The 20066-nt window shown below is 44.7% G+C and overlaps 1 protein-coding gene across 1 annotated transcript in view; it reads right to left on the bottom strand.

Moving 5' to 3' along the window:
- The window catches only part of TOMM70 (translocase of outer mitochondrial membrane 70), a 561013-nt gene that overhangs the window by 156446 nt on the left and 384501 nt on the right, over positions 1 to 20066 (bottom strand). The window contains exon 10 of the mRNA XM_069639990.1: positions 9758 to 9855. Within this exon, the coding sequence (XP_069496091.1) occupies positions 9758 to 9855 (98 nt within the window). The remainder of the gene's footprint in view (positions 1 to 9757; positions 9856 to 20066) is intronic.

The raw sequence follows: 20066 nt of genomic DNA, 5'->3' as shown, positions 1-20066 counted from the left end.
CTCCTCATCCTGCTCTCACTACTCTTAGCACCAGCACCTTCCACTCTCTTCCTTCTACCTTCGATCTCTCCTTCTCGCGCCCCTGCTCTCCCTCAAGATCCCTTCTTACTCTCTCCACCCCTCTCTGCCCCCAATCTACATTACTTGCTCTCCTGTCTTCCACAGATTCTTCTGTGTCTCTGATCTTTTCACACTCGCCCCTTTTCCTACTTTGCTCCTTCCCTCCCACTGGCTACTCCCTCCCATCACCAACCTTCACCATCCTCTTTCTCTGCTCCTTCCCTTCTCAAATCTTTCCCTCTACAACTACTCTTAGCTTCTCATTCGATCTCCCTTCTCCCTCTCAAACACCCCTTTCTTCCAAAACACACTAGCTCATTCTCATTTTCACTCACAATCACAGCCTCAGTCGCTTCAGTGATACCACTGTCGGTCACAATTAACACACATCACCCAAACTACCCGCCCAACACCGTCACAAACTACTCTGCACTATGCAACACTGTCGTCCTCAAGGTGTTCCTCCTTCACACTTGACCTCCCTCGAATACCTTTCATATTGTTCTGTCTCTGTAGATCTTTTATACTAGTGCCTTCCTGTTTCTTTAATGCCCTCTCACATCCATTGGTTCTATGACTTAACTGACTCTACGGGTCAATCTAACCCTGTCCTTCGCCATGGAGTTGGAATAAAACAAAGGTTTGGAAAACTCTTTTAGCCTAGACCCCATTCTTCGTGCGCAGGCATCTATGCAGCCCCTGTGGTCTGCTTTGCTTGTCCATTCCTCGTTCTCTTCTGTAGGGAAGCCTTGAGGGCCTCGTCCCTTGCTCTGTTTCTCTGCTCCAGTAGGTGGGCCTTTGTCCTGTAAATTCTGCTCCTTTTTGTGTTCTGCCTTGCTCAGAATGTGTCTTTAGGTGTTGCCTTTTATTCGTGTGAGGAGAGCCAACTGGTATCCGGTGTACGCACTTCTGGTAAAGTGCCTGACTCTTAGTCACCCTCTTCCCCGGCCGAGTGTTTGTGTAAAAAAATAAAAAAAAAAAAAAAAGAAGGGGGGTCGGGGGGGAACGGGGGGACTTCAGTAAATTCTAAAAAATAGGATGGGGTAGATGAAATAATGGGGGAATACCGTATCTCACCATCGGCTCTCTCACCCCCACTCTCGGAAGACCCCCTCACCCAGGTGATCCTCCTGCACTGGTCCACCCCCAAGAACTGGATCCAAAAGCGATGGCTGTGTCTTGGCCACCTAGATGACACTTAACTTGGCCTACTTGTATTGATAATAGACCTTTATTTTGTTTTATAATACTTCTAGTTGTAAGTGTTTCTATTGAATCCTTGATATGCTACAGGTTGTGTGCTTTCCTGCAGCCCCTCTCGCTCCTAAGATAAGCCTGGCTGCTCTGTCTATGCTACCATATATTGAGACTAAGACAGTCTTCTACTGTCTCAATTGAATGGTTTGGCTAAACCCTTAGTTGGACTTCAGAAGAACTGTCCCAACAATATGCTTTAAAATGTTTAAGACATTGTATCATGGTAAAATATTCATTACGAGAAAAAGAAAATAAGGAACACGAGAGTCTCCCTACTTTTTATTTTTAGAGGGCACCTTTAGATGCTAATTTCCGGTGAAACATTCAGTTGGCATATTAGTGAGCCTACCCACTTTTGGAGCGGTCTTGAACACTGGAGGATGGTCCGACAGTAAACAAAGCAGATCAAATAGGCTGACAATATATGAACTTTAGCATGCAATAAAGATGCATTTAATTGAAAAGTTCCAATAATCAATCTAATTGCAATGCGACAGAAGTAGAGTCATTAAGACAAGTTAATTGAAACATTCTTAATGCAAGTATGTACCACCTTGTTAGAACAAATAAGGACTTGAGCCAGTTCCACAAGGAGTTGCATTGGATTGCAAGTCATGGATAGATCTTTGCAACAGCCACTGAAACCAATTACCTGCTGTTCGGTAAGATTTTCAAAGAACTGGTATATCTTCGCGAGCTGGTTCAACCCCAGATCTTTTTTGCTTTACTAGTGGGGATATTTTTCCTTAATACCTCAGTGAGTGGGAACCTTTTTCCACACTCACATAATCTTTAACACTTTATGGGTGTCATTTTTACGACTCTCAACACTGTCTTTTTAAAGTTATCCTCTTTAACAACTTATTGGCAATAAGTGCCTATTGTTGCAGGGTTGCCCTAGGGGCCCCCCTTTTAACTTTCTTTTGCTAACCTTGGGAGAACTATAGTTGTACAATGTATCCCCGTTCACATTAAAACTAACAATTCTGTTACAGTGACAAGCTTACCTTCAATGGCTGGTGGCAGTGATACCTTGTATTAATTTGGTGCACCTTTACCACAGGCTGTGTTGGTGCAGCAAAGGCACCCAAGATTGCTCATTTTACCAAAATGGCCCCCGTCTTCTTTTTTCACCATTTTATTGTTTCTTGTTCCTTCCCCTGCCATCCAGGGTGGGAAATTCCTTTGTGTGATTTTTATCTTTGGCGGGAGTCCCCTGGACTCCCCCGCCAGGCTCCAGTCTGTCTGGGAGGGCAGGAAGCGAGGGTGGAGTCCAAAACTCCACAGCCCTTTGTCTTACGCCTTGCCTGAATGGGGACAAATCCCAGCGGGGGCTGGCTGTCCTGATTAGACAACCAGACAGCCCCTTCTGGTAAAATGCAGGCAGAGAATGCAGAAGTTGTGTTGTAATTCCTGATAAATACTGCAAACATGGAAGCTGAAGAGTAGTCGACCACTGGAACTTAAACCGAAGAGGATAACGAAGGAAAAGTGGCAGAGACTATTTCCAGCGACCGGAGAGCCTGTTGTGTAACCCAAGCCTGCTGCAGTCCTACCTTCCAATGGACCCGGGCACTACGAAAACAACGACCCTGACATGGAGCCTGGCGAGACCCACTAGACTCAAGAAGACCTGCATTTTGAGCCATTGCACGCGTTGCTGCAACCTTCTGTTGCTACAATAACCCAATACCCTGGGACCTCGAGCCATCGTGCGGTGCACAGTTGTCCGAGTTCCGAATCTCGCTGAAACTTCGTGGGCATCCTGGTGGATCCCAAGAGACCCAAATCGAGTCTGAAAAGTCCCCTCAGAGTTCTGGACCTTTGTAACGACGAGAAGTCAACCGTGATTTTCTGTCTTCTTCTGTGCTACTTGAAAAGGCCCCAAATCCGCATTCAGCCACGAGGGAAACCTTGCCTAGAGCCTTCTACATCGATCCCTGCTGCAAATTTCCTTCTTAGGTCTTGTTTGCAGTCACCACGACAAGGAATTCACTGACCGGGTATTTGGCTGCAGATCCTGAAGTCCTCCTGCTGCAATATCTTCGTCAATGCTGAGGTACTGTGTTGGCTTGGGTATGTACTTACCTTAACACTGTTAGGAGTTCTGTGTAGCTGTGTATTGTTTTCTGTGATGGGGACGCCTCTCCACCAGTGCACCCAGTCCCACTGCTAGAATCCTGCTAGGGTGTCTTCTGCGAAGCCCCTGGACCCTCTTCTAACCCTAGAAGTAAAGTACTCACCTGTATGACCAGTTTTCCTAAGGAACTCTGACTTTTGCTACTAAAGAACCTATTCTGACACTGTCTGTTGGTCACTAGTCCCTAGTGACCCCCCCCTTCTGCCACTGAGAACACTCATGCTCAAAGAAACAGGGAAAGACTTACGAAGGGATTGGGACTTCTGCCTAGAAAAGAAAATAAGTGTTTAAAAGTTACTTACTTGTAAAGAGTTGGTTGGTAACTGTAATTCTAAGAGTGAACAGTTACAAAAGTTCTTACTGATCTTGAATGTGTGATGCATTATTCTCGAAAGTATGGTTAACATCTTTTCTTTCTTAGAAACTGTTTTGCCATTCTAATAGAAAGTAGATGTGAAGGTATTTTACTCTGCTTAGGTTGTGCCTCTTCCCAAAAGTAAAGTGTTGGTTTCGCCAGATTATTCCTGAAAGAGAATTGTATGAGTGTCCTCCAACTGGGTCTTACTTCCCCTGACTTGCTGCTAGCCTGTCCAGAATAAGTCTGTATTGGGTTGTTCATTACCTAGAATAACTGAGTCATTCAGTAAAGTGTAACAGTAGGGTTTACTTTCCCTGTACTATCTACCCTGGACTTCCCTGTGAGATATAAAATGTATGTGGGTTTTACTTACCTTGTGTTAGCTGTGTGCCATCCAGAAATAAGTTACAAGAGTTATTGCTTATCTCTATCTGTGTTTCACTGATCTCAAAAGCAACTGTAATTGAATATTACCTCCTGTGGTTTCACTCGCCTAGTCCAACTGTGTGTTATAACAAAAGAAGTTATAGGTTTTTACTAAACCTAGAATAAGTGTTCCATTATTCATCACAAAAGGTATATTGTCCAGATGACTGCTTATTTGATTTGTTGCCGAGAGTCCTTGTACAACTGGTAGGGTCTACTGCCCTGGCATTAATGAATGTAATCTGGAAGTAACCATTGGTTTTTACTCCAAGAATAGTTGTGACCTATAATGAGTATGAAAAGGTTTTGACATCCATAGAACTACTGTCAGGTGTTCCATGTACCTTTTTTGTCTTTTTGTATTGTGATTTCATATAATGCGTTAGTACTTAACCCCTAGATTTATCTGGGCCTACTTGTATTTAAATAAATCCTTTATTTTTACATACATCATTTCTCAGTGTTTCTTTGGACCATTTGAATTACAATTTCATTTGTACTGATTCTACAGCCCTCTCTCCCCAAGATAAGCCTGGCTGCTCTGTCTGCACTACCCTGTACTCAGGTGGTACAGCCTTATACTAAGAGTTGAGTCTTATACTAAGAGATGAGTCTTGTACTGCCTCAGTTCAATGGTTTTACTAAGCCCTTAGTTGGACTTCAGAAAATTTGTCTTAACACCTGCCTTTCATGATTTATAATTCATGACTCATTTACGGTATTTTCCATACACATCACCCTATGGTGTTTTTCCAATGCACCACTACCTTGATGCCCCTTCGTCCTCTGCTTACTTACAATTAAGCCCCATACCTATGTTACCCTTTTGAGCCATCTCTTTACTGTCAAGGGTCAGAAATGAGAGATGGACACAAGGCGGTTGTATTCTTGGATAAACACATTTATATTAAATAAAAATGGGTTGCGAAAACTACTCTCTAACCCTATTCTAAAGAGGAACATTCCTACCTAGAAACTAAAACTAAGGATCCGACTGTGTCAGGATGTCATTAACTTAAACGGCCATCCTTGTGTCCTAAACAACTTATCCTGACCCTCACACTTATAAACAAACAACAAAAGGTGCAAGGAAATGTCTTTAACTTGATGTCAGAGAAAGTATTCAAAACCAAAAGAATAATTCCAACGAAAATATTCTCCAAAGTAAAGACGGTTGGATCCAGAGGGTGGTTCCATTCCCCTGGATTTGTAAACAGGATGGCAAAAATGTATCTTTAGCTACTAGTTCCTTTGTGTCTTCACTGGACTTAAAGTTCTTGTTCAAGCAAAATGTTGAACAGTTTTTATGTAGATGTTCTTGTAGTTTTACAGATTACCTGGTATGCTCCCCTGCCAGGAATCGTCATACAATTTGCGGCTGCCTGGTGTACTCGTTCGCTAGGACTTTTCTTTAGGGTTTCCAGATCACCTGGCTGGCATACACTCCTACCAGGAATATTTGTACAACTTCAATTGCCTGGAAGCCTGCTCTCCTGCATTTCACAGTTCTTTTATATACAAAAATAGCATATACCATGTGGTGTTTGGTATATCTATGGTAATATTTGCTCAAACATATATGCCGAAAACATCTCCCCCACATTGGCATCTCAGGCATCTACACCCGACTGAATATTGCCTTGCTACTTTGCCTTGACTGCATTCAAACAAACTTTGCCCTTGTATACATTTTCTGCATTAGCACACTTGTACCATTCAATCACTTGTCGGAATGCCCCGGGCACCCCAGCTGCTTTGGGCAGACTCACTGGATTCTTCCAGCATCTCCGATGCAGCTCATGCTTCTGCGGTGCGGCTTCATTGCAAGCTTTCCAGTTTAACGTGTGCAGACACTCCTCCAGCATCCAGCTCAGCTCCGCAATCACATGCCAGCTTTCCTTCTTGGACTGCTCTGGGCCTCTCCACAGCCCTCCTTGCTCTCGCACAATGTCTCGCTTTCTGTCCCCGCACCCTTCTCTGCTTTGCCAGCTCCAGTGTGCCTTTCGTACAGGAGCCCACTCGTGGATTGCAACGTTTCCTCCTACATTGCTAGTCTCCATTATGTGGTTGCCATCTTTAAATGACCCGCTCATTGAAAGTTTGTAAAATCAATGAGTCTGCATGTTGTACTTCGAGCTCCTGTCACTTTGCACAAACTCCCTGGTCGTCGTCCTCGTCTCAGTACCTGAGTGGTTACAGGAGTTGAAGTCAATAGCTTTTTGGGCTTTCGACTCCTGGATGTTTTTTCCTCACTGATTTTGCATAAAGGCACACCAGAAACAAAAAGGTGTAATGCGCGAGTTTTAGGTGTTTGAGTGAAAGGTGGCGGCCTGACTACAATGATAATAGGCCACTAAGAACTCTGGTATCAGAGGGTCTTCCTCATGGGAAAAGGGGGAACAATGACTCCTCCAAAGAAGTCATGACATCTCCCCGTTAGTTGATTGCTCCCTTGTGATCCTCCCTCATTCAACCACCCCCAGGGTCAGGATCAAGTAGCGGCTACCGCCCCCTAGCCACATGGGAGAAGGTCACCACTAGGGAATCTGTGATGGCTCCACAGGATTCATCACATTACTCAATTCCTTTCCCTTACCTAGCATGCAACCCCTTTCCTTCGCCCACATTGCTCATTGACTAATTGCTTGCAACTCGCCCCTTCCATTGCCCTGGTTCACATGTATCACATTTATTTGGCATTCACAACAAGAAGTTGTGGTCGGGCACTTGATGGCAATTGTAGCTGCGTGTTCTGCCCATGGACAAGAGCGAAAGACGCTGAGTGGACTTAACCTGTATTGTGCTGACATGTTCCACATTCTTGTAACATTTGCTGCATATTTCAATTCATAGAAGCAGAACAGCAAGGGGTGTCATCCTGGGATATGGTGTTTCAGAGGGAGTAAGTGTGAACAATATGTATGCGCGTTTTCAAAGAAGGTCAGGTGCTTTCATTCAAAACACTTAAAGGTTTAAGAAAGTGCCACACAAAGGGGTGAAAAGGTTGGCATTTCAGATGCCCACATTCTCATGGCAGTTTTATTTTTGTATACGGTTTTATTAAACCTTTACAAAAAAAAATAATTTACAATGATACAGAGTAAAATGATCGCAGAGCAGAAGTAATAACCATACAGCAATCATATCATAAAAACAGTTACTTAAAAAAAAACTCTTTGAGGATAGACATTTTCCTACCTATGTTAATAATGAAGGAATAAGAGAAAAAAGAGAAAAAAAAGGAGCCCGAGCAAACATACCATACAGCAGATGACAAAGGTGACCTATATAGTTTTGTAACCACACAGTATCTAGGGCAGTCCAATTGAAGATTGAGGATGAATCCAGACAGCGCTAGTCCCTCTCCCGTATTTTTGAATACATAAACATCGTTGTCACACAAGATCAGTAGGTTGGCCGAGTACAGATCGTTCAATAGACTAGGCAAGAGTCTCTTAGGGTGTTAAGTGGAGTACAGTATAGAATAAGATGCTTAGCTGTATCAGGTACTAAATGGACGAATCTGCATAGACTATCCTCCACCTTGATTTGATTTCTTCTCAGCATAATATCTAAGGTAGGAAGGATATTCCAGCGTAATCTTAACAGAAAAGATTGATGAATTCTATTTGGAAACATAGTGAGTATCTGGGAAAGAGAACCTCTTTTCTTATGTTTGTGTGTTAGATGATTCATTGATTTAAATGAATGAAAACAGCCTACAGTGAGACACCAATCATAGTCCAGCAACTTCTTTTTGGTTGGTAATTAGTTGCTCTAAATCGGAATCAACGCCTTGAAGGATCATTTTACACGAATTGCAGAATTTGGCTAGAAAACCCGAGAGCTCAATATTGCTTGCAACTAATTCCTATAATGAATTAGGTAGTGGATTCTTAGTTTTTGAGTGTGAGCATCCTCCAATGCACATGAGACCTTAAGGAGAGGTATCCTAATTCATATCGGATTGCAGTCAAAGGGACCACACTCGGTAGACAAAGGACCCATCTCCAAATTGCACCTTCAATAGCGTTCCGTTTGGACACAGTTAGCTCCGTACATAATTCCAAGCCATATGTCAGTTTGGGGTCTATTTTCCCTTCAAAGAAGTGGAGGGCTGGTTTTATGGAAAATCGGCTGTATTTGCGGTCAATTTTTAAGATCTGATTTTCCAATGCCTTAGCTTTATTAAGAAACACCTCAAGCTGCCCTCTCAAGCCCCTATATGCACCAACATAATAGCGGCTTCTTGAGGTGGCCACCCTTACCCCCCCCCTCCAAATTCCAAGACTGGCTTGGTTTCTTATGAGGTCCTTTGGATAGTGCAAGGATTTTGGTCTTGGAGGGATTAATAATCAGGCCATTAATCTTGGCATAGTTGGCAAACATATCCAAGAGGCGCTGGAGTCCCACCTTGGTGGAATCGAACAACAAAAAGTCATCCGCATAGGCCAGCCATACGATCTTAGTGGAGCCCATTCTTGGGGCTAGCAGTCCCTCCTTGTCCAGATGTTCAACTGCATCAGACACGTACTAATTAAATACCCACGGAGCCAAGACACACCCCTGTCTGACCCCACAGTGTGTGCGGACAATAGATGACATGTCGCCCTTTTGATTTAGGTGTATACCAGAGTTGTTATAAACCCCTTCGAGCCGACTCAGTAAGCCCCTCGGCAGGCCCCATAATGTAAGCTTGCGCCACAGCCTTTGGCTATCAACACAGTCAAAGGCTGCCGAGAGGTCCACTGAGGCCATAAAAATGGGGCTCTTGTTTAATCCCAATGTAAGTAGAAAATAAGTGACTGGGGAGCAGGGACACATAAAAAGGAGGGTCGGTTGCACACAGCCTTGGTGCATACATGCACTAGTATCCCCTTTTTTTAAAACTCTTTCATGATTAGCAAAAAGGTTTGGCCCCCCGACTGGAGAGGACATATCATTAGTTTGGATCATACAGGATTCAAGAAAAGAGTTCCATATGAACACTCATTAAAGAGCACTTGAAAACATTGAGTTGGAAGAGAAAAGTCTTGCATAGAAATGTTCAATTAAGAAATACAGCCCTAAAAAGCTAAGGTACTGGAATACTTGTAAAAATGAACAAATTTCCATAAATGCACTGGCAAACGGAGGTAAACCAGAAGGAATTCCCATGCGCTACCAAAGAGGGCGTTCTTTTAATAGTGAAACCTTGAGGAAAATTAACAAACCGGGGATTTGCTAACTGGCAGTCCTGCTGCACCTTTCCCCACCATCTATAGACTCAACAAGCAAGGCACCCAGCCCTCCTACCCTTAGCATTACAAAGATGAACAAATGCATCTACTCCAAATCTCCAAATGGTAGAAAGAGTAAACCAGGTTGCGATAACCATTTCAGTGAAAATGTTTATACTGGTCATGTATTACAGTACATGCACTTCCCACTCAAACCATGTTAACTTAAAACTTACAACAATTTGCAGCAACTAGTATAATGGCTTAAGTTAATGTTTTGTTTCAAAGAGTACATACCCTTTATGGACGTATGTCGTGGCATTATCTGGTTCTAGGTCAATACATTTATCATACATCTCATCTGCTTTACCAAATTGTTGTTGATCTGTGAGTGCCTGAATGAAATTAGAAAAATAACTTATGATGACAAAGTTTGTGGCTAACTGCAGGGCCTTCAAAGCACACAAAAGTTCATTATGTAAATAACAAAGCTTACAGTAATACACTAGAGAATGTGATATATGCTATAATTAAACTGAAATATCGGCTGAAAAACATATGAACAAATATAGAACATGTATTTAGTACTGGGGCTACAAAGATCACACCAATAAGGTTTTATCTGTAGCAATGGAGTAAAAAAGCATTTGCAAAGTAACTAGGTTTCAGAGGTCATGTCAAGTGGCGTCTCAAAAAGCCAAATATATGCCTGGCATAGTAACAATATGGCATACATTACTCACCGTAACCTTATTTCTGATGCCTGTATCTGCTTAGATTCCCATGCTTTGCATAGACGCCCATCCAGTGGTACGTGCAGAGTATTGCAGGAATTGTTTCCGAAAGTCAAAAAGTGGCATCCACTGGGTGTGTCTAATACTATCTTTAGTGTTACGTCTGTAGTACCCATGGTCCTTCATGTGTCAAAGTCCCTTAGAATGTTTTGTTTCAGATAAAATGGAGCATGAAGTATGCGTGAGTACATAGGAGCAAGTGTAAGATGCTCAATGTCTGTGTACCTTTAACTCGAAGAGGGGAGGAAGGGTGGGCACGTGTGAATCTAAGCAGATACAAGCATCAGAAATACAATTACAGTGAGGTGAGTAATGTATGCATTCTGAGGCTTGTGGACCTGCTTAAAATCCCATGCTTTGCATAGACTAGCTGGCAGTACCTGGAGAATGCGGTGGGATGTTAGAAGGTACAGTAGCAAACGGATATTTTAAAACTGCTTGTCCCACCTGTGAATCTTGCTTGGAGTGTGTGTGTCTAGACAGTAAAGCTGAGTAAAGGTATGCATGGAACTCGAAGTAGCCGCTTTGCAAATGGCATCGCAAGGCACATTTGTGATAAAAGACCAGGTAGCCCCAGTGCCACGTGTAATGTGTGCAAAGCAGAGTTTTGTTAGAAAGAGTAGCACATTTGAATGCATTTGGCTATCCACTTTGGAGATAGCGGACTTCAGAACAGGATCCCGGTTAGGGGCGTTTCCCTAAAATCTACCAACATGTAAGACTCGATAAAATGATAACTTGCTATACAGGCCCCAACTCTTAGTATAAGTCTGTACTACAGAATGATTTGGTAAAATGGCAGAGGAGCCAGGCTCATCTTAGGAGGATGTGAGCCGTAGGTAAGTACAATGAACTCAGTAAATACACAGGTCCAAAGAAACTCATACACACTTGTAGTCATAGTAAAATAAGACATTTATTTTATATACACAAAGCAGTTCTATTCAGGTTAGTAAGTAGTATTTAAACAACACAATAGAAAACATCAGCAATACTTCAGGTGAGTAAACCAATAGTAAGGAGGGATGCAGATAATGAAAACAGATCAATGGCAAGTAAAATCACTTGTTACAGCAACTTTAAAAATGTTCTATTGTATAAATAAAAAGGGTTATTCAGCACCAGCAATTCAACACTTTCATAGGCTTGTAATACTTTTCAATAGCATCAAGGCTTTAGCAGTCCATCCCTAAAAAGGTATTAGCTCTTCAAAGTCAGTTTGGAGCAAATGCAACTAAGACACCAGCAGAAAAGGAAAAGTTAATTACCCATGGTAACGTTATTTCAACTGGATGTTCCTCCCACATATTCCTCATCTTATGATATTTCCATATCCAACTTCAGCTGCTTCATACATTTTTTCCAGCAGAGGGCGCAGCGCTTCGACTATCCCTTGGAGGCCTATGTCTCCATGTCGACATCAGATGGTATAAAGCATGCTCAGCAACCGTTGGCTTCAGTTCAATTTTTGACGTTTATAGGATATCCTACACCCGACAATTACTCCTCCTGAAAGAGCGAAGACTGCAATCACATGGAAAATTCTACTGTGGTGGAGGTTGGGAGGGGTGATGAGGAATACGTGGGAGGAATATCCAGTCGAAAGAACGCTACCATGGGTAAGTAATTCGTTCTTCGAATGGATTGTGTCCTCCCATGTATTCCTCATCTTATAATAAAGTCCCAAAGCAGTGCGTGTATCCCTGGAGAAGGGAGTCCAAATTTTCAGACTCATGATCATTTAGGACTTCCTTTATAGATCTGTGTTCGGAAGAGTCCATATTATAGTGTTTGGTAAAAATGTGTATGGACGACCATTTAGCTGCCGCACAAATATCTTTAATTGGGACTCTCCTCTGTAAGGCAGAGGAGGTGGCAGTGACCATGCCCCTGTTCCAATTAGCTCCAAAACCATCCAGAGGATCCTTTCCAGCTAATCAGTAGCATTCAGATATTCCTATAATGATACATCTTGATAAGGTTTGTTTCAAGATTGCCATACCCAACTTGTGGCCCGTGTAGCCTGTCTTGGTTTAGACAACCAGGAGATGTAGAAAATAAGTGCACACCTTGGATCAAGCCTGTGTAACATCTCATCCTTTCCATGATTAGGAGGAGGATAAATGAAGGTAGAATTATTTTCGGACTTAAATGAAACTCAGACACAATCTTAGTTGAGGAACAAGTTTCTTACCTGTAACTATTGTTCTCTAGCACGGGTCTGCCATGGATTTACATGCTCAAATATTGTTGGTGAATTTCAGTGCCCCTCAAGGGCAAAGATTTAAGTTTCTTCAAAGCTTCCAGCAGAGGGAAGCAAGAGGGGGGAGCAAGGAGAGAGAGAGAGAGAAGGAGAGGGAGAGAGGAAGGAGGGAGGCAGAGAGAGGAGGGGGGAGAGATGGGAGGGAATGAGGGAGGGAGAGAGGGAGGGAGGAGAGAGAGAGAGAGAGAGAGAGAGATCTCTTTGTGGAAGATGTATTGGAGGGCAGATGGGCATGTCCAGAAGGTCCGGGACCACGTACTCCCGGCCAAATCTGGAGCAAATTAGGTTCATGGATTTCCTGAACCTCCTCAACCTCCTGATGACTTGAGGAATGACGGGGACTGGAGAAAATGCGTACAGGAGTGGAAACTCCCAGTCCATTATGAACGCATCCCCTAGAGCTCCTCTTGGAGGAAATTACCTTGAGCAGTACCGCTCGGTCTTCCGGCTGACACCAGTCGCGAACGGATCCACTCGAGGGGTTCCCCAAAGTGTGAAAAGGACTTCCTGAGCTAGTTCCCACTCGTGGGAGACTGTGCTGTGCCTATTCAGAGCATCTGCTGCCATATTCTACACTCCGGCTAGGTGAACTGCCGATGGGAAGATTCCTTCTTGAATTGCTCAGAACCAGCACTGCATTGTCTCTCTGCACAGTCGTAGTGACCCTACACCGCCTCTCTCGTGGAGGTAGTACATGGCCACTGTGTTGTCCGTCATTATCATGACATTCTTCCCCCGCACAGAGGGCAGAAAGGCCTTCAGCTCTAATTTGATTGCCCTCAGCGCAAAAAATGGTGGATATGTAGTTTGGACTTCGATGGAGACCAATGATCGCCGATTGTCAGACCGTTGCCATGTGCTCCCCACCCTGTGAGTGAGGCATCAGTTACTACCGTTATCTCCGGCCACGGCAGCAAAAAAGGTTCTTCCTTCGGAATGTTGTCCTCAGAGGCCCACCACAGGCCAGAGATGCTGGCCACTTTGGAATTTGGTGACCATCTGCAGAATGCCCCCACTTCTTGTGGCAATGCTTTTCCCAGGGATGCATCCAGGACTGCTCCAATTAATTGGAGCCTTTGAGATGGTATCATTTGGGACTTCTTGAAGTTGATGGGGAAGCCAAGTCTGCAGAAAATGGCAGGTGTAGCCGAGCTATTCCAGGGCCTGTTCGCGAGAACTGGCCCTGATCAGCCAATCCTCCAGGTAGGAGGGAGACATCAATCCCCCCCCCCTCCTAGGACTCGCTGCCACCACTGCCATCAACTTGGTGAACACCCTTGGGTCAGAGGTCAGCCCCAAAGGCAGAACTCGAAATTGATAATGAGAACCCGCCAATGGCGAACCTCAGGTGCTGTATGTGCTTGTGATGGATTGGCCCATGAAAGTAAGCATCCTAAAGGTCCAATGATAGCATCCAGTCTTGAAGCTGGAAGGCCTGAAGGATCTGAGAAAGGGTAGCTATCATGAACTTGTCCTTCCTGAGGAATGTGTTTAAGTCTCTTAAGTCCAATCCTCCGTCCTTTTTGGGAATTAGGAAGTACGGGAGTACGAACCGGTGTTTCTATCCGCTACACGTATTGGTTCTATAGCACCTTTCTCTAGCAGGATCACGATTTCCTGCAGAAGGAGCGGATCTGGAACTTTGAAAGAGCTGTGCCCCGATGGATGACTCGGAGGCTTTTTTTAGAAAGGGAAGGCAGTAACCCTGGGCAACTGTTTCCAATACCCATGCATATGAAGTAATGCCTCGCCATTCTTTCAGATGCAGAGAGTCTGCTTCCGACCGGGGTCTTGTGAACCAATGCCCCAGAGAGGTTTTGAGGCGGCTGAAGCAGTGGCTGATGGTAAAGTAGTCGCTGCCTGGGCGGTTTTAGTACCTCTTCCCGTCCACCACGGGTGAATCTTTGACCTCTTTGATTCAACAGTCCTCTTCTCCATCCAACTGAAGAGTAAAAGCGAAAAGACCTACCTCTCCAAGGTGTCCCGGTGGGGTGGTTTTGTGGCCTTCTAATAGCAGTTCCAAGGGATTTGGCTGCTGCTTTGGAGTCGGGTGTTTCGTCAGGTAATCAGGGTCACTATTGGACGCCCTGTATTTCGATGTTAGCTTTTTATATACTGCCGGAATTAACTCTGGCGTCTCCCAATTGGCATTTACCCACCTTTGCAGAGCCACTTGAAAGGGAATAATGGTATCCTCCTGAGGTCCTTTATCCAGGAAATCCCTAAGAACATCCTGCTCATATATTGGTGTTGGTCTTTTCCACCCCACGTATTCAACCACCATGGACATTAAATATCTGTAAGACTCATCTGCATGGTCAGTAGGATCAGGTCTCCCAAATTCTAAATCTTGGGGACGTATCTACTCCGCTTACATTTTGCAGGGGCTACTGTTTATTTGTAATCCTTGATTCCTCTGAGATCAAGTGTTCAGGGACCTGAGGTGTTCCATATTGTCGGCCAAAGGAACGTGAATAGACAGAGGAAAGTTCTACATCCTCATAAATAGAAAAATGTGAATTAAAAAAATCCTTTTTTGGTAGAGGTGTATAGGATTTTTCAGTAATCCTCAATGTCATCGGCGAGATTTTCATCGATGTAGAGTGTTTGACGTGTGCGGCGTCAAGGACTTTTTAGGGCCCGACAAGGAGTCTTTCGGCTTTGATGACTTCTTCCTCAAAGGAGATTGTCTTGACTCGAGGGATCCTGCTACCCCGTTGAAGGAGTTTTTTCCTTGCCTCCCAGGATCGAGAGCGCACAGGTTTTGCCTTTTTTTTTCTTGTCGAGTTTTTTGACCTGGGTATTGCTTTCATGAGTCTTCGAGGGACTTGAGGCCGCATTCTCGAATCATTTTTACTCTGAAGTTTCCCACTTGACCCATTCTGGGGAGGAACTCTACGACGAAGACGGCGAACTATGGTGCCTTTTCTTCAAATGCCTCGAAGATGACTAGTGGTGAGAACCACTGCGTGATCGTGATTTTTTTTTTCTTTCGACAAGGAGAAATATTTCTCGATTCGTCTGAAGACTGTTTTGTCAACAGAGTCGATGGGGATTTAGACCTACCTGCCACTTGTTTTCCTCTTCGCTCTTTCAGCTCTTTCGCTGTCATCAATAGGCAGATCTTACAGTCAAAGGCAGCGCAAGAAGAACCCAGGCACACCCGATGGGGGTCCAACTGGAGCACATCAAATTTCTCAGAGGATTCGTTCACGGAAGAACAAGTTACTTACGAACTGTAACATTCTTTCGATTGGATGTTCCTCCCACATATTCCTCATCTTAGATATTCCTATCTTTAGCTTTGCTGCTTCTGAAAAAGAATTTCACACCAGGGGGCGCTGTGCTCAAGGTCGCAGCATCGATGTCCCTCGAGGGCTGCCGTCGAGCGTCTACGTCATTCGCAGTATAAGGCTCGAGCCGCGCCCATTGGCTTCAGTTCTGTTTTTTCAATATACCCAGCTGAGTAGTTGACCAGGCATTCTTTAGACCTCAAGCGCTCAAGGAATTCAGAGTGCAATTGACGTAAACTGTACGGTGGGTTAGGCTGGGAGGGGTGATGAATACGTGGGAGGAACATCCAATCGAAAGAACATTACAGTTGGTAACTTGTTCTTCAAATGGATTGTGTCCTCCCACGTATTCCTCATCTTAGATAGGCTCCCAAAGCAATATAAATTTGGAGGAGGGAGTACAGGGGAATTCTAGTCATGTACCGTATGTAAAATGGCCTTAGCAAAAAAACCTTGTGATGAGGTTGAATCGAGAGAATAGTGCTTCAAAGGTGACGACCAGGTGGCCGCTGCACAAATATCTTGCACCGGGACACCCCTCTGAAGAGCTGTTGAAATTTCCATGCCCCTGGTTGAATGAGCCCTTAGCCCATCTGGAGGTTCTCTTCCAGCTAACCTGTAACATTCAGTAATTGCTCAAATTATCCATCTGGACAGTGTCTGTTTCGTTACTGCTAGGCCCAATTTATGTCCATTATATCCCACAAAGAGTTCACTTTGCCTAAATTTTGCCAATCTGGAAATATAAAAACGGAGCCCTTTTGGGGTCCAGTCTGTGTAGTCTTTCTTCCTCCTTACTTGCATGAGGAGGAGGATGATAAAAAGAAGGTAAAGTGATTTTTTGAGACAGGTGAAAGTCAGCGACTATTTTAGGCAAGAAAGAGGGTTTGACTTTAAGAATAACCTTGTCCTTATGAAAAATGGTGTGAGGAGTCTTACAAGAGAGCCTGTAACTCACTCACCCTGCGGGCTGATGTAATTGCCACTAGAAGGATTGTCTTTAAAGTAAGGAGCTTTAGCGGGCAAGAGTGCAAGGGCTCAAATGGAATACATGTAAGGAACTTTAAAACTAAATTTAAATCCCAAACGGGTACTTGAAAAGGGGTTGGAGGGTATACATTAGCGAGACCCTTCACAAACTGAACCACCAAAGGCATTTTGAAGGAAGACACTTCTTCTGAGGAGCGCTTGAAAATAGATGGCGCTGCCAAGTATCCTTTTATCGTGCCAACTTGGAGCCCCAAATTGGCCAAGTTTAAAAGGAAAATAAGTACCATAGGTGTATTACAAAGAAACAGATCCACCTTCTTGTCCTTGCACCAGTTACTGAACTTGTTCCAATGACACCAGTACAAGGATTTTGTTGCTGGCCTGCTGGCTGAAAGTAAAAACTCCATTACGTCTTCCGGGAGGTCCCAATCCTTATATCTCAGCCTTTCAGAAACCATGCGTGAAAGCTGAGTGTCTTGACCTCTGGATGGAGAACCCAACCTTCCTCTTGCGAGAGGAGATCCTCTCTTTGTGGAAGACGTATTGGAGGGCAGATGGACATGTCCAGAAGGTCGGGTACCAGGTTCTCCTGGCCCACTCGGGGGCAATTAGGATCATGGTTTTCCTGAACCTCCCGATTACGTGAGGAATTACTGGGACTGGAGGAAACGCGCACAGAAGTGGACATTTCCAGTCCACCACAAACGCGTCCCCTAGAGCTCCTCTAGGAGGAAATTCCCTTAAGCAGTACTGGCCGCACTTCCGGTTGACACTGGTCGCGAACAGATTCACTTGAGGGTTTCCCCAAAGGGTGAAGATCTCTTGAAGGACTTCCTGAGCTAGTGTTCTGCTTGCTCAGACCGTCCGCTGCCGTATCAGTCTCTCTGGCTAGGTGAACTGCTGACAGAGATTTGTTCCTGTATTGCCCAGAACCAGAGCTGCATTGCCCATCTGCACAGTGGCAGTGACCCTACACCCCCCTCTCTTGTTGAGGTAGTACATGGCCACTCTGTTGTCCGTCATTATCAGTACATTCTTTCCAGGTACAGAGGGCAGAAAGGCCTTCGGTGCTAGTCTGATTGCCCTCAGCTCCAACAAGTTAATGTGTAGTTTGGACTCCGATGGAGACCAACGGCCGCTGATTGGCAGACCGTTGGTGTGAGCTCCCCACCCCGTGAATGAGGAGTCTGTCACTACAGTTATCTCCGGAAATGGTTGCCAAAAAGATTCTCCCTTGAGGATATTGTCCTTGCAAACCCATCATAGAAGATCTTGAACCACTCTGGATGGAACTTGCAGAAGATCTGACATATCCCCTGAAGATTGGGACCATCGAGTCCTGAGGCCCCATTGAAGGGATCTCATCGTCAATCGGGCCCCTGGCACCAGAAACATGCAGGATGCCATGAGGCCGAGCAACCTCAGAAAATTGAAGGCCGGCAGATACTGGGCATTCTTGAACTTTGTCACCATCTGCAGAATCTATAGAGCTCTTACCTCGGGAAGCGAGGCTTTCCCCAAGGAAATATACAGGGCTGCTTCGATGAATTGGAGCTTTTGGAGTGGTATCATTTGAGACTTCTTGTAATTGAGGGAGAAGCCAAGTCTGGGTAAGACATGGCAGGTCATGGTCCGGTGTTCCTGGGCCTGTTTGGGTGAAAGTGCCCTGTTTAACCAATCGTGCTGCTAAGGGTAAAAGTGAAGTTCCCCTCTCCTTAGACTCGCTGCCACTACCGCCATAAGTTTGCCGAAAACCCTCGGGCGGAGTTCAGCTCAAATGTCAGAACTTGAAACGGATAGTGGGAGCTGCCAACCAAGAACCTCAGGTACTTCCAGTGCTTGAGATGGATTGGTCTCGGTCTCTCTCTCTCTCTCTCTCTCTCTCTCTCTCTCTCTCTCTCCCCTTGTAACAAAGCTTTTGAATTTAGGTTCCCCAGGAGTGCATATGGGTCTATCGTGTGGCGACACACTATTTCGATCCTCAGGTCTGATTGAAGGCATTTCCCCCATAGCCTCCTTTCCATCTCTCACAATCACAAGGAAGCCTTCTTGCTCCTCGCCCTCAAGAATGTGTTCAGCAGCTGTAGTCATACAATCCCACAGGGTGTATGTGAATCTTGCAAGGGTGCAAGTCACATTTGTTGACTATTAAGACATGCTGCCCGAAGATAAAGTCTTGCGGTAACAGGCATCAATTATTTTATCGTCCCCATCTGTAGAATGTCCAGTGGATGTGGCTGCCTGGACCACTAAACTCTCAGGTGAAGGATGTTTAGTTACTTATTCCGGGTCAGAAGAAGAGGGCCTATATTTCCCTGCAAATTTTTTATTTACCGCTGGTCCAGAATCTTGGGTTTCCCATGCGGCCCTAACCCTCTTTTGAAGAGCTGTGTGAAAAGGAAGGACATGATCCTTTTGAGGGCCTTCACTGAGGGATGTCTATAATGGTATCCTGCTCATAAATAGAGGAATTTCTATTCCACCCCATGAATTCTATCACCCTATTCATAAAACTTCTATATCTCGAGTCTGCACTGTCAGCAGGGACAGGTTTGTCAAAATCCACCTCAGGAGACGTGTCCAGCCCACTAGCTGTTTGCAGACATTCATATAGGTCAGCCATCTTGGAATACGGATCAATTAACTCCTCAGGAACATCTCTTGTTCCAAATTTTACTCCAGAAGGGGAAATGTCCTCTTCAGAGGATTGTTATTCGTAAATAGAAGCCATAGATTTGAGAAAATCTTGTCTAGGCACATGGTGATAAATTTTACTCGAGGATTTTGTGGCACAGACCTTAGCTTCCCCAAAAGACGTCGATATCGGTGCTGGAATCTGTGATGGCCTTGTCGAAGGCATCGATGTTGTCTACGCTGGCTTCAATGCGGTCGAAGGAGCCTTCGATGTAAGTGCCGTCGAGTAAGGTGTCGACGTTACCTTCGACACTGGCGTCGAGTAAGTCTTCGACAGAGGCGTTGCGAATAGCTTCGACACTGACTTCAATGGCGTTTGGGCAAATGACGCTATTTTGTCTGTTGTTGCCTCCGATTTATGCAACGGTAGGCCTTTTGGACTTTTTATGGGGTGTCGGAGAGGTTTCTCGGCGGTTTTTAAGCGCCTAGTCTCTGACCTCCCTCTGTCACTTTTTGAATGAGCTGGGGCATCGTCTTCACGCAATTTCTTCGAAGGGGTCTGGGCCGCGTTCTCATAGATTTGTATCATTGAGGCTCTGAAAGCCTCCCATTTTCTAGGGGAATCATGCTTT

The sequence above is a fragment of the Ambystoma mexicanum genome, chromosome 7q, assembly GCF_040938575.1.
Source record: "Ambystoma mexicanum isolate Mex_15411 chromosome 7q, UKY_AmexF1_1, whole genome shotgun sequence".
Taxonomy (NCBI): Eukaryota; Metazoa; Chordata; class Amphibia; order Caudata; family Ambystomatidae; genus Ambystoma; species Ambystoma mexicanum.
This window is presented reverse-complemented; position numbering and strand designations above follow the sequence as displayed.